General features: G+C 31.5%; 2 protein-coding genes across 7 annotated transcripts in view; one reads left to right on the top strand and one right to left on the bottom strand.

The window, feature by feature from the left end:
• Positions 1-14,458, top strand: part of LOC113400310 (NPC intracellular cholesterol transporter 1) — a 60,978-nt gene that overhangs the window by 10,931 nt on the left and 35,589 nt on the right. For all 6 annotated transcript variants that reach the window (XM_064217609.1, XM_064217610.1, XM_026639837.2 and 3 more), the window contains exon 2: positions 7,242-7,361. In XM_064217609.1, coding sequence (XP_064073679.1) covers positions 7,242-7,361 — 120 coding nt within the window. The remainder of the gene's footprint in view (positions 1-7,241; positions 7,362-14,458) is intronic.
• Positions 1-14,458, bottom strand: part of LOC113400502 (mitochondrial coenzyme A diphosphatase NUDT8-like) — a 90,700-nt gene that overhangs the window by 49,895 nt on the left and 26,347 nt on the right. The gene's annotated exons all lie outside the window — the stretch shown is intronic.

Here is a 14,458-nt window from a genome sequence, read left to right as displayed (position 1 = left end):
TCACATTTCTATAATGATTTTTTTTTTATTTATTTTCTCTGGCTTTTATTTGTGCCATGAGGGCACAGATAATTTCGCCAATGTCATGTGCGATATAATGATTTATAAAAATATCCGTTAACAACATAATTTAGAGACAGTAGTAAACTTTTGGTATTTTATCCCATTAATTTTGGATCAGCGTTGTATAATTCTGCAAAAAAAAGAGTTTGCTTGGTGGTAGGCCTTTGTGCAAGCCCATCTGGATAGGTACCACCCACTCATTATATATTCTACCGCCAAGCAGCAATACATTGTATTGTTGTGATCAAGTTTGAAGGTCGAACGAGCTAGTGTAATTACAGGCACAAGGGATATAATAACTTAGTTCCCTAGGTTGGTGGTGCATTGGAGATGTACATAAACAGCCTGTTAATTTCCCACTGCTGGGCTAAGGCCTCCTCTCCCTTTGAGAAGGTATGGAGCATATTCCACCACGCTGCTCCAATGCGGGTTGGTGGAATACACATGTGGCAGGATTTCGTTGAAATTAGACACATGTAGGTTTCCCCACGATGTTTTCCTTCACCGCCGAGCACGAGATGAATTATAAACGCAAATTAAGCACATGAACAATCAATGGTGCCTGCCTGGGTTTGAACCCGAAATCATCGGTTAAGGTGCACGCGTTCTAACTACTGGGCTATCTCCGCTCGGAGATGTAAGGGATGATTAAAATTTCTTGCGGCGCCGACCCCTATGACCTCTTATCATCGGATGGGCCATTTGCCCGTTTGCCCCCGATTTCATAAAAGAAGTTCCTATTATGAATAAGCGGAAATGCTTTCGCTGGTGTGTTTTCCGCCAGTATAGGTATCTTGAGGTTCTTAAAGCTAACGGTATCGATAGATACGTAAAGGTCTGCGCTGCCGGAAGTCACATCCGAAGTTCTTAAATGTCAATAAATAGAAAAAAAATTGTCGTAACGTTACATACATTAATTCGGTAGGGACGGTATGATAAATTGATATTATTGTGATTATAATTGGTTGATTATATTTATATCTTAATTAAATCGACGATATTAATAAAGATTTATATTATATAGATGTCAGATGCATTACGATAACAAAATACATGTCTCTTTATATTTCCAAATAGGTGTTTAAAAATGTTTTGTGTATATATATTATTCAAGGCTACTAGCGTTCAAAGCCAGACATGTTTACACACAAATCGCGCTTCGATCGATATGAGGTTGTTAGGCTTCGCTTTAAACCTGCAGCGGAATTGATTTTCTATCTCTCTTTCAACTAAAACTAACAAATAGCAAATAATACGTCAAATTTAAAGCAGTTCTTGTACAAATTGCTTTCGGATACGTAAGCTTTTCTATAATAACGAAATACCAAAACTCAAATATATTTGTATGTTGAGATAAATTGTTTTCGTACCAAATTTACCCTTGGATTTCGCTTATTCATTTAAGATTATACTGATATTATTCAGTTTATACTGGTTCACGAGAATCATGTTTTGAATTTTTATAATTTATCACATTTTATAGCAGAACTGAATAATTTTAGTGAATATTATCTTAGTTTAGAAATGTCGCGGTTATCTTAAAAAAGTATAGCAAAGTCACTTGAAAGTAATTAGAGGCGAATAACTTGCTAAATGTAGGAAATGTCAAAGTAAAGAAGCTTAAAAATAAGTAATATTAAAATGAATCCAACCAAATAGAAAATATTTTAAGTAAAGATACCATGATCTAGAATAGTAAGTCGTATCATTAAAAATGTAAACAATTTTAATTTTAACAATGCTCTCACTAAAAACGCTGCACTAGTTTAAATTAAGATACTTTTTAAATCTACATCTATCATACCAGATTTAAAATGTCTACTCCGTTTGAAATATTTCTAAATAATCAAATCCGACACTCGATTACACGTTTAACGCCTGGTGATATTCCGTTTTACTGTTATCGTTTGTTTATTGTGCCAGGTATCAGTTGATACAGGAAGTTCGCTTGACAGAATATATGAATTATTGAATAACACCGCCGCAAAACTTGGTATAGGAAAATTTTATTATTTGAAATAAGACTAGACATAAGTATTAAGTGTATGTATGTAAAAATTCGATTTAAAAAGTAAAAAGTCGCAGGTCCGATTCTGACCCCTTAAACTATTGTGGCGTGGCGACTCCTAGCACAAGCTTAAATTAAAAATTAACGTATTTTTTTTAAATAGGCCATTACTAATAATATATATTTTTTTAAAAGATCGAGTTCTGTTTAGCTTGTAATAGTTTACCATATTATTCTATAATGAACTTTTTGAGTCCAACCTTTTTATTGTAGATAGTATATTTATTTCCTTTGTCGAAAGTTGTATGTATTTCAATGGCGTATTTTGGAGTATGTATGAGATAAATTATGTAGTCCACGGGTGTGATTCCTATTTTCGAAAATTTCTAAATCAGGTCGGACCCTCATTTCATAGTTCCATTAATATTGTCAACGTCAATGTAACGGGCCCGCATGATTTTTAAGTCAAGTGCCCCATTTGTATTTGATTTTGAAAAATATTCAATGATACCATCTGTGTATGCATCCGCTATTATGTTAATATAAATTCTACTGAATATCAATTTTAGAATCTCGAATTGCTTCGTTTTCAAAGTCATTATCTATTGCGTCATACATTTTAAATTCATTGAAATTTAAAGTTTTAAATTCCAAGTATCTTGTGGGACAAGCATCAAGAATTAAAATGATATAACCATTTAATTTCATAAGCATATGTTTAATTTAATAGAATACCGCAATTTCATCGTCTTTACGTATTAGCGTGATATACCAATTTATAAAACCTTCGATTGGGGTACCTGGTCAAAGGCTTTATAAATATTGAACAAATCGATAATATAATATTTTGCCGCAGATATAATTGCACTTATCAAATACGAGTATTTGTTGTATTTTATTGTTTGATTTCTACGTGTTTGATAACGTTATCTACAATAAACATTACGTTCAATGATCTATAAAGTTATCTTTTTAATTTGTCATGACTGTCATGCCATTTGTTCTTTTGGTTCAATCGTTTTGCGTTTCTTTTTTATTTGTTCGAGATTTGAATTTGACATTCGTACACTTACGACGACAGCCAAAGGAGTGGAAAATTTTCGTTGAAATGTATTTCGTTTTCTTCAAGTACATTTGAACATGCGATGTTTTGGGTGATCGATAATGAACTTTAAATAAATTACTGTGTTGCTTTGTAACTTATTAGGAGTGCCTGCTGTTTGTTTCGTAGAAATAATTCGATGATTATTTCAGTAATAGCGAATCTTAGTAGGAAATGGCTAAACTGTATAGACCTGTATGATTTTTACATCTAAGTGAATAAATAATTGATATAGTATTTGGTTATGAAATATAAACGATTCATTCATGACATCGGAATGACGTACGTGTTGAATTCAACTCACTGCTGACCACGTCAATGCATAACTTCTCCAACTGATAGTGTTTTTTTATGTATAAGATTAATATAAATCACCATGCAGCATTGTTCTCGTATTAAACTAACTTTGTGGGTAAAACAAAGCGTTTTTTATACGCAATCTTGAAAATTGGCGAATACCAATGAGATTCTGGATTACAACCTGAAAATGGCGATTCATAGTAGAGACGATCCGATATTAAACAGACTGCTCGAAAACCATCCAGTCGAATGTTCTTCTAGAATGTACGACTTATTTGCAGACAGAAATCGACAAAAAAATTCCACAAACTTTAATTGTGATGTCGCCTGATTTAAAAAAAATGTAAGCACACTAAATTGAAAAACACAAATTAAAGATTAGATCAAAGGCACGGAGCATGTCTGGGGAGATAAAAAATTAACAATTTAAATTTACTTCTTTATAACAAAACCAAAGAAATTGTATTACAGCCCTAAGATATGTTTTAACTTTAGATTATTATTCGTCATCATTGCATTCATTGTGATTAATGCAAGTAAAGTTCAATAATATCCGCTGTTTTATAACTTTCTTGTATCTTTTGTTTTGTACCTTTAATTTGAAGGGAGAAATGTAGTTTCTCCAGAAATTTATACTGTTTACATATTTCAGTGTTATAAATTTACACTTTATTATATCCTAATTATATGCAATCGGATGAACGGAGAATTAAACAATTTTTCTCCTTAATCATGTGTTAACGAAAATTACAATTATATAGTAAAGAAAAATTGCGTTTAAACTCTGAATATATTCAGACTATAAAAGTATTAAAAGATGCAAAACTTTGTATTCGATTGATATGGAACTTTTTATCCCTTTTAGTTTGTATTTTCAGCTCTGACATAAGGTAACTCGTATAATAACATCTTCCATATTTTTTGAGATATAGGTTAATATACCGAAGTAAACTTAGAGAGAATTGTCGGTCTAGACGCGTTCAAAGCGAACGCTGCCAAAACTACAATAGATACCTAAAAACTTTTCAAAGGACAATTGTAGGTCTCTTAAATGTCTATGGAAAATTAACATTTTATTTTGGAATTAGAACAGGTACCTTTAGAAATATTACGAGATATTGTAATTAGAAGTGAACAAATATGAGTTATGTTGTATCGTGTTTTAGCAAAGCATGGGCGAATAGATTGGTTGGCGAAAGTTTGGCTAAAAAATATCCTAAATTAAAATAGTTAATTTAATCGTGAGAAGACGGAGCCTTACATGTACAAAAATTGATACCGTAGAATACTTTGAATTTAAATTGATAGAAATTGGTCACTATGTCAATGGGTATCTATGGCATTGGGTAAAAATATTGAACCAGAAAGAAAAGCTTTATAAGAATAATAAATGTTTATTATTGAAATAATATATACACGTAATGTAGATGTATTTTCTTCTGCAAACCTAACATGAATTGAAGGATGGAAATAACGCCAACAGTTTATTTCTCAAGACTGTTGCTAAGCTTGGTTCGAAATTTTACGTTTTCAGATACGCATACCAAATAATGCCCTTGGGAACAGCAGCGTCTAGATCGATAACTTGTTTTTGAGTGTCTCATTTTTTTGGTCCTGTTAATGTTTAAGTTTCAGTTTTTTTGGTTGTTTTATATTTTATTTCCACGCGAAGGTTGAAGGCTACATACTGAATATGTAGTGCAGCTACTTTTGCCAATCTGTTTCCATACGTGATGTCTAAGTTTTTATAAACTACTAGCTGTTACCCGTGGCTTTGCTCGCGTTGAATATGAATAATTGAATATATTTACAAATTAACTTAAAATATTACGTTAATGTAAGACCTCTTTGTTCACATTGGTGTGTATTTCATAGCTCCTAACTTCAAAAATGACGGACTTCTAGACTAACCTGTATACGGAATGTTAACCCAATTTCTCTCCTTAGGGTAGAATATTCAGAAACGCTTAAATACGTATCTACTAATTTTTAATCAGTATCCCAAAAAGAAAATTTCATGCTTCTAACTTCAAAATGACAGATTTCCAGACTAACCTGTATAAGAAATGTCAACCTCTATTTCTACCATTAGGCGTAAAATATCTAGAAACGCTTAAATACGTATCAACATATTTTTGATCAGTGGCACAAAAATAAAATTTCTTGCTTCTAACTTCAAAAATATCGGACTTCCAGACTAACCTATATAAAAATGTCAACCCCTATTAAACTCCTTAGAGGTTGAATATACAGAAACGCTTAAATACGTATCTATTCACTTTTAATTAGTATCCCACAAATAAAGTTTCATGTTTTTAGCATAAATAATGACGAACTTCCATAAAAAAAAATTCATCCCTTATTTAACCCGCCTCAGAAGTAGAATATCAAGAAACGCTTATATACGTATTTACTAATTGTTAATCAGTAACACAAAAATAAAATTTCATGCTTCTAACTTAAAAAACGACGGATTTCCAGACTAATTTATATAAGAAATGTCAACCCCTATTAAACCTCTTAGAGGTAGAATATCTAGAAACGCTTAAATACGTATCTACTCATTTTTTATCAGTATCCCAAAAATGTAGTTTCATGTTTCTATCTTAAAAAATGACGGACTTCTATACAAACTTTCAACCCTTATTTCACCCCCGTTGGGGTAGAATATGCAGAAATACTTAAATAAGTATCTACTCCTTTTTAATCAGTATCCCAAAAATAAAGTTTCATGTAGCTAACTTAAAAAATTACGGACTTCCATACAAACGTTGAACCCCTATTTCACCCCTTTAGGGGTAGAATTTCCAAAATTCGTTCCTTAGTGGGTGTCATGATATGTTAGTTTATAAGTGTACAGCCTAAAATATAAGTTTTATGCTTCTAGTCCTAAAAATGACAATACTTTCAACAACTTACAACCTTTCATCCGCCTTTTAAACCCTTTACAGCATTTTTTTCCAAATAAAAAGTAGCCTATGTCCTTTCTCAGGCATTTGTGTACCAAATTTCATTTAAATCGGTCCAGTAGTTTAGGCGTGAAAGCGAGACAGACAGACAGACAGAGTTACTTTCGTATTTATAATATTAGTATGGAAGTATGGATTTGCAAACATATTTTCTGAGGTGTGTTTTCTGAATCATTTTAACGAAATGCAGTGACACGATTTTATTCAACTTTAACCTGCAAACCTAATTACGAACTAAAAAGAAACCAACTAAAAATAAATGAAACCTAAAAGTAACTATTCAATTGAAACTAACCTATCTAATAAAGTGCGAGTCGGACTCGTGGACCGAGGGTTCCATATACATATTCATAGGTATGTAAATAGCTCATAGATCTACCAAAAGGGAATGATGCTTGAAGATATTTCCCTTTTATCAAGCTTTTTAAATTTTCCAATGTAAGCAGAACCCTGCTCCTAAGCAAAATGTACGCAGTTTGGGATCAATTTATATTGGATATATTTATAAACAAATAAAAAAATCATGATTTTCAGTTTTTTTTTAGTTTATTCTGCTATAATAACTATCTTCATGCCAAATTTCAAGTTTCTAGGTCCAGTGGTTTAGGCTGTGCGTTGTCTGTCAGTCACTCAATAACTCAGTAACGGAAGAGTTTTATATATATTGATTAAAGTCTACATTACTAGCTATTTAGTGTTAATTATCAGTATTCCAGGAAAGAGTTCCTTGATATAATATATCAAGTTCACCGTACCGGTATGATCGTTCTCATGACCTAATAACAATTTTACATTACAGATTCCAACGGCGTCTGCAGAAGGCCATTGCGTCTGGTATGGCGTATGTAAAAACGCGACTGAAAAAACACTAAATTGCTACTACGATGGTCCTGCGAAGCCCCTCGATGAAACAGCACGGGTAAGTACCTGATTTATCTTTTGAAACATGATAACAAATGAATATTTATTAGTATATTATCTTTAACGCTAAATATAATCTATAAGCTAAATATAATCGAAAATATTTAAAAAAAACACACAAAATCTGTATTATATATATAATATTTATTTATATTTCAATAGATTGCATAAATATATATCAAAATAGAGTAAATAGTAAGCGAGCTGTAATGACTGCACTAACGATATTCAACGTTTAATTTGCGAAAGTAATTGTATTATCTGCTGATGATGTTACACTTGAAGACAAGATGCCTGATAACGTTCTTAAACCTTTAGACTCTGGTACCGTCACATTGTGATACAGACTATTTAGAATGACTAAGCTACTAAAGAGGTTTTAGTTCTTCAATTTTTCTACTTACGTCTCACAATATCCAATCCACATACAGAATATGTTGTAGCTTCAAGTTACGGTAATTAAACTGATCATTTAAAAATGCTCTTAAATACTTATTTGATTAAAGCATTTTTTTTTAAATTTTGCATGTATAGTAAATCAATGTTGCCATTTAACTTTCATTGAAATGATCCTTAAATACCTATTTAATGGTAACTTCATATACTGATATGTATTATTGTAAAGTTTTGGTATTTTTTTACATTTGCTTCTAATACTAGATTCTAAAATATTTTAGTATTATAGTTTTATAACTTAGTATTTACACCCGATTAAAGAAATAAACCTTGATCCCAATCTAAAACAGAACTTCACGAAAAAAACATTCAAGGACACATAAAGGTCTTTAGTATAAGCCCTAATAAAAACATTAAATCGTGCGAGTGAGCCTTTGACCCCATTTTTAAAAATGAATTCATGAAATCAATAACCGTATATTAAAATAAAATTAAGTTTACTTCTATAGAAGTACTTAATCGCTACCTCGGTTTTGCACAGGCAGAATAAGTTTCTTCATAAAACATTTATATCATAATATATATACAGCTTCCAGTCGGCATCATTATTTGCGACATTTTCAACAATTATCGTTATATTTTACCTCTATTTATCTCTTGGTGAAAACCGTTTGATAATCTTTTCGGTGGCTTTTGAGTTTATCACATTCTGACGAAAATACAGAACGACAGACGCGGGGTGACTTTGTTTTATAATATGTAGTGATTTCTGTCTTCTGTTAAACAAATAATTCTGTAATCCTATCAGTAAGTAATATGAAGATCACGTGTATGCAAAAAGTATCATATTAAACGTATGACCCTCAAACTGATCGTACTTACATCATACTTAATTATACATATATGATCATAAAAAATACTATATATTTTTATGATCTCACTGATTGTGCACGGAGTTAACGAGTACAACTTTAACTGATACTATAATTTTGCGAAGAGGCTTCCGAACGTGTTTATTTGTTTGTTATAGAAAATTTATAGTATAATGTATCATTATAAGAAGCTACTAAGCAGCGTTACTTATTTACTTTCGAAGGACGACTGAGCCAGTTTAATTACAAAAGACATAACGTCTTAGTTTCCTAGGTTGGTGCCGCATTGGCGATGTAAGGAATGGTCGTGGCGGTGGTGATCACTTTTAATCAGGGTTCATTTGCTAATCTTTCCACTTGTAACAGATATAAAAGAACATATTAGAATTAACCGAAATAAATTGGTTCTTTAGTAATATTATACTCGTATATATTTGGTTAGTCAGAGATAAATATACATTTTCGATGATGCTGTTGTTGTCTAGCCTTTTTTTGCTTTTTTTTTAATCCGTCAAGGGCGATTTTGCAGGGTATAAAGTGGGTCATCTGCGAGGTTACTTCTGTTAGTTCTATATTTAGCATTTGCATGCGATTGTGACGTTAAACGAAGCCTACTTTAAAACGAGCATCGGGAACTCGACCCGATCATGAAAAAAACAACATTAGTATTAAATATATCTGTTGATTTTTTTAGTAATCCCAAATCAATTCAGAACAAAGTTATAATGATATGTGTTTTATCGTACTAATGTAGTGCAAGTTTTTCTAAAAGATAGTATTGCAGTTATCCTATTTCAACATAATATTTTAACGTCTAACCTTACCCAAGAATGTTGGAGCACCTTAATAGTCTTGGAGATAAGCGCAGGTGTAATAGATTACGGCGCGCCTCCAAGACGATGAAATTATTTTTTTGACACCGAATAAGTTAAAGAAAAACACCCTAACAAAACTATATGAATGTTCACTAATCCATTGTCACCCATGCGCGGCCAATCATGTTCATGGGAACTAAGATATTATAACCTTTGTGTCAGCGATTAAACCGGTTTACTAACCTTATAAACCGGAACAGAAATACAATCGTAGAAATACCGCCAAATTCTAGAATAAATGAAAATCGCCCAAAACACCGTATTGTATATATATCAGTAGAGATTTGGGAAGTGTATACGAAAATACATAGACAAAATAACTGAATGGAATTCGAAAGATGTAATCGCCTTGATATATAGAATACTTTAGCCGAGATGTAATATTATTTATTTCGAGAAAAATATTCTTAATATTGACGTTGTCCTGAGTTTACTTCACGGTCGGAGAAAGTGGGGCAATGGTTGTCGTCATATCCTTTAGGAAATAGCATGACTTCGCACGTTACACGGTACTATCAAAATAAATACTTCTTATTATATAATGTAATTTATAAATAATATATACATGGCATTGAAGGGTGTCAGATCGGTTTTAATGAATACGTAAAATCATTATCGAATTTTTAACATTTAAAAAAAAAGTTACAATCCTTGTGTTAGTATTAAACAAACTTATTACGTTTAATACTCGAATGAAATCAAAATTACTGAAGATAAAAAAAAAAATTGTTATTGTTGAGAACAGGTGTTGTGATGATAGTACACCTTGAGAATGTAGCGTTATTTCTTATTATATTATATATATTTATTTATTAAAATGGTAAACGATTATGAAATCTGACTAAAAAAATATCGCCGAGTTTCTTTTGTTGAGTTCCATATCTTCTAGGATATTATTTTCCGAACCGGTCGTAGTTCATACTGTAGCTATCAATGTAAAAATGCAATGTTTCAATATTTATTAGAGAAATTTTAATTTGAATAAACGGATTCTTATCTGTTGTCTTCCAAATCTATGTATTTGAACATTAAATGGCATTGTAAGTTGTAATGATACAGTTTAAACTTTGCTAAATATAAAATATATATAATCCGATTACATTGAAATATGATTTTATAAACAAGGAAACTACAAAATGTTTTGTCATCCAACATAAGGTTGAGTCAGACATGCTGCCAGATAACGGAGTATCAATCTATTGTGTGACTTAGTCATTACATTATTCTACTTATTATTATTAATGAGTACTTAATGACGCACGAGTATTTAGGAATGTAGTGGGCTGTATTATTTTAAACTTCTTAAGGATATCAAAGGCTCCGGATAGATATTGTGCAAGTGAGACGTTATAGATGATTTAGTTCCTCTTTCTAAGATAAGACTACCTTCATAATGCGAATATACGGTTTGCCAAATAAATAATTTTCATACTCCCTATATTTTGTTTTTGATTTTACTACACAGTGCGTCGGCGCATTGCCAACATACGTACGTAAAACACCGGCCGTATAGTTTAATTGAAACTTTAAATCTGGCATTTTAAGGTTCAAATTTCATTAAGCTTCTTCCTTTATTGTTTATAACGTTGATGTCACATCCAAAGAGGTTCCTTTTATTTATAAAATATTATGCTTGATGGTTTTTTTTTAGATTAAGCAACGCTATTTACCCTAAACATAAGTATTAACATAACTTGTTTTTAATGTTAGATAAACATTTTTTTTTATTTGTAATACGTTACGCTGTTGTGTAATTGTGAATGTTTGTATGAAACATATAACCAAGTTATTATATACAAAGGACCACGAGAAATTCGATAATAATTTATACTGCGATTACACTTGCGACGTACAGCACTGACCATTACTTACTCAGTTCGACCCCCTAAATGGAAGTCACATTTTTACCAAATCAATTGGACATTAGTGCCATTATCTCCAGGTCTATATATGTATATATATATTGTTAGAAATAAAAATAATCAAACATATACAATAAATTATGTAATTGTGTCTTGATGTTTGGCTCCAGATCTTTCTCGTAGCAACGCCAATGGCGCCGATGACTTTATAATTGTCTTCAATAATATTCACTTACGAAATTAATTGAACTGAATGAGATACAACGACACAAGCGGTTTTATTGACGTCTATGAACAACATTAAATCATTGCGATGCGTTTCGATCAGTCACTATTGACCTTTTTTTGCTACACTGTTTTTTTTTGATAGTGATACTTTTTGAACGTTATGAGATGAGAAATTTCAAGGTCGAATTTAAGTACAATGTTTCGGAATGTAATGTGCGGAATTTATCTGTTCCAAAAAGTCCTCTTCTGTAGTGTTTGCAATGTTTACAATTTTTGGGAATGTATGGGATACTTGAAATCTGAGGACAATGCACAGACTTTTTTATAAAAGTTAATTCAATAGAGGACGAAATTAAAAGTGCTTATTCCATGCAATCGAAGTCACAGATGAAAGCTAGTAGTAATATTTTATTCAAGGGTATTCAACTCCATAATCTACAACATAATCTAATTTTTGTCGAGGAATGCACGACATATTTCACTCACGGTTCATTTAAAATTCCACTCTATAATAAATAAACAATAACTGCCTCGGTGGTGTAATACCTAGATCTCGCGCTGGCAGTGAGTCTGGGTTTTTCTGTTAAGTAGAAATGCTCAGAGCCCTGAGTTAGAAAGTTGGCAATGCTTTATAGCGTCGGTCTCGCATCTGATCATTCCGTTCGAATCGGAATGTTGTCCCATCTGATTATTAAGGGTACTTTACTATATATCGTCAGTGGAAAAGAAAAGAAAAGCTGAAGCGCCAAAATGTTTTTTTTTTTGTAAAATGAGTTTAAAATTTTTACTTTAAATCTCATTTTCAAAAGAACTTGTAATTACTTTTGGCGCTTGAGCGTTTACTTCCTTTTCACTGACGATATAATATTATTACGTTGATAATTAAAATGGCCGCCGTGACCGCGATCGGTCAGGCGGACGTAATCTAATTTAAATGAAAGTTAAATCAATTTAAAACTTTTATCATCAAACTCTATCGACATTTTATATCTTAATTTTAAAGTGTACTGAACAAATTCAGTTTGCTTTGACCCAGCTTGTTTATACTTTGCGATTTATTTTCAACGAAGTACGTATTGCTCTGCGAATGAGCGTGACGTCAGACGTCAAGTATTTAAACGGACGTTTGCGGCGATACGCCATTTTGAATTGACAGTAGCTTTTTTTACATTATCAATTATATCTAACTTCCTTAACGTGTCTAAATATTACAACATTTCGTCAGTGTAAATATTTTAGTAGAGATCGTTGAATTTTTTTGTAATTATGACGAAAAATATCTATTGTTTTATTTTGTACGATAGAAACTTCTGGAACGTAATATGACTTGTACGATATAAACATTACGTTTAATTACAATAATATGATATACTATTCGTCTAAAATAAATATGTTAAGTTTATTTATTTTTTTGTTATTATTTGTTTTAGCCATTATCAAATAAATAGTTCCATATTTTTCAATAGATGTACTTTTTTTAATAAGATTTTGTTGAACTTGCAAGCTATGATTGTTAGTTTGTTTAGGTAAAATCTTGAACGCTGAATACTTAACAACTGTCTGTTATCCTTAGATGTTGAAATTTTACATCCAGGATTGGCTGCATCCGAAAGAACTCCTCAACGATTAACAGCATAGACGAACTTTTGTTCATAAAAGCTTAAAACTGTTTTTATTTTACTAATAATTTATTACAATTTCCTTATTTATCTTAATCTCTTGTGGGTCAAATCTCGCAATTGAATTTTAAAGCAGGTCTACCCAATCTATTCCAACCACTATTGGAGTAAAGACAAATAAACAACTTTGACATTGGATTGTCAACATATCATTGGTCGAAATCTTGAATAATCTTTGATATCTATGGTATCATTATGGAAGCAAAAATACGTCTGAAGGTCAGAGATGTTTTTATCGGAACTTTGGAAGTAAAATTAAATTGTCTATAATTGCTTTAGTGAAATAGTGTTGTATTATAAATAATTAAATAATCTTTTTGTAGTTCAGAGCTATTTGCAAATCGCATGCAGTACGTAAATCTAAGGTTTGTTTAACTTTATTCTTTCTTCTATTGAAGCAGGTTTTATTCAATCAAAGTCTATACGTTATTGTATTCAACTTATCAATAGTGACAATGAATGAAACAATCTCACAGCTGCGTTCTTACGCTATGAATGATAAAATTGAATGAGGTAGCAATGCATTTTTGTTCGTAAATGGGAATCTTATACAAGCTTATTTAGGTGATTATAATTAATTCAACGCAATATCCGACAAAATTTAAATCATGATATACTTTATACCAATAGGTTTTTATAATTGTTTGACTTTAATTTTACAGGATTATATTAAAAGTAAATAATTTAAATTTTATAAAATTAGTAGGCGGAAAAGCAAACGGTGGCCCCTTTGGCCCTGATGGTGAGTGGTCACCACTGCTGCCCATAAACATTGGCGCCTTATAAAATTTTAGCCATTCCTTACATTGTCAATTCGCCACTTTGGGATTGCTCTACCACCAAACCGGAATAAAGCAATAGTAAATATTACTACTTGGCGGTACAATAAATGATGACTGGGTGGTACCCACCCAGACCGGCTTGTACAACTTATTTATCAACTATTGGTAAATAAGTTGAGGACCGTGCATATAATCCCTGTTTATAATAAATATTGCATAGGAATGTAGGTACTGGTGTTTGTTATCATAGTAGTGGTTTCCTGACCTTCATTTTTTATATTACAAAATGACAGACAAACGAATGGATTCTCCGATAACTATGACATACATTGCTACTGTGAGATAAATAAACCGCTCCTTGTATAGCCAATAAAATTATATTACTTTATTTACTTTAATAA

Source organism: Vanessa tameamea, chromosome 17, assembly GCF_037043105.1.
Source record: "Vanessa tameamea isolate UH-Manoa-2023 chromosome 17, ilVanTame1 primary haplotype, whole genome shotgun sequence".
Taxonomy (NCBI): Eukaryota; Metazoa; Arthropoda; class Insecta; order Lepidoptera; family Nymphalidae; genus Vanessa; species Vanessa tameamea.
Note: the sequence above shows the minus strand (reverse complement) of the source record. Positions and strands in the feature narration are given on the sequence as shown.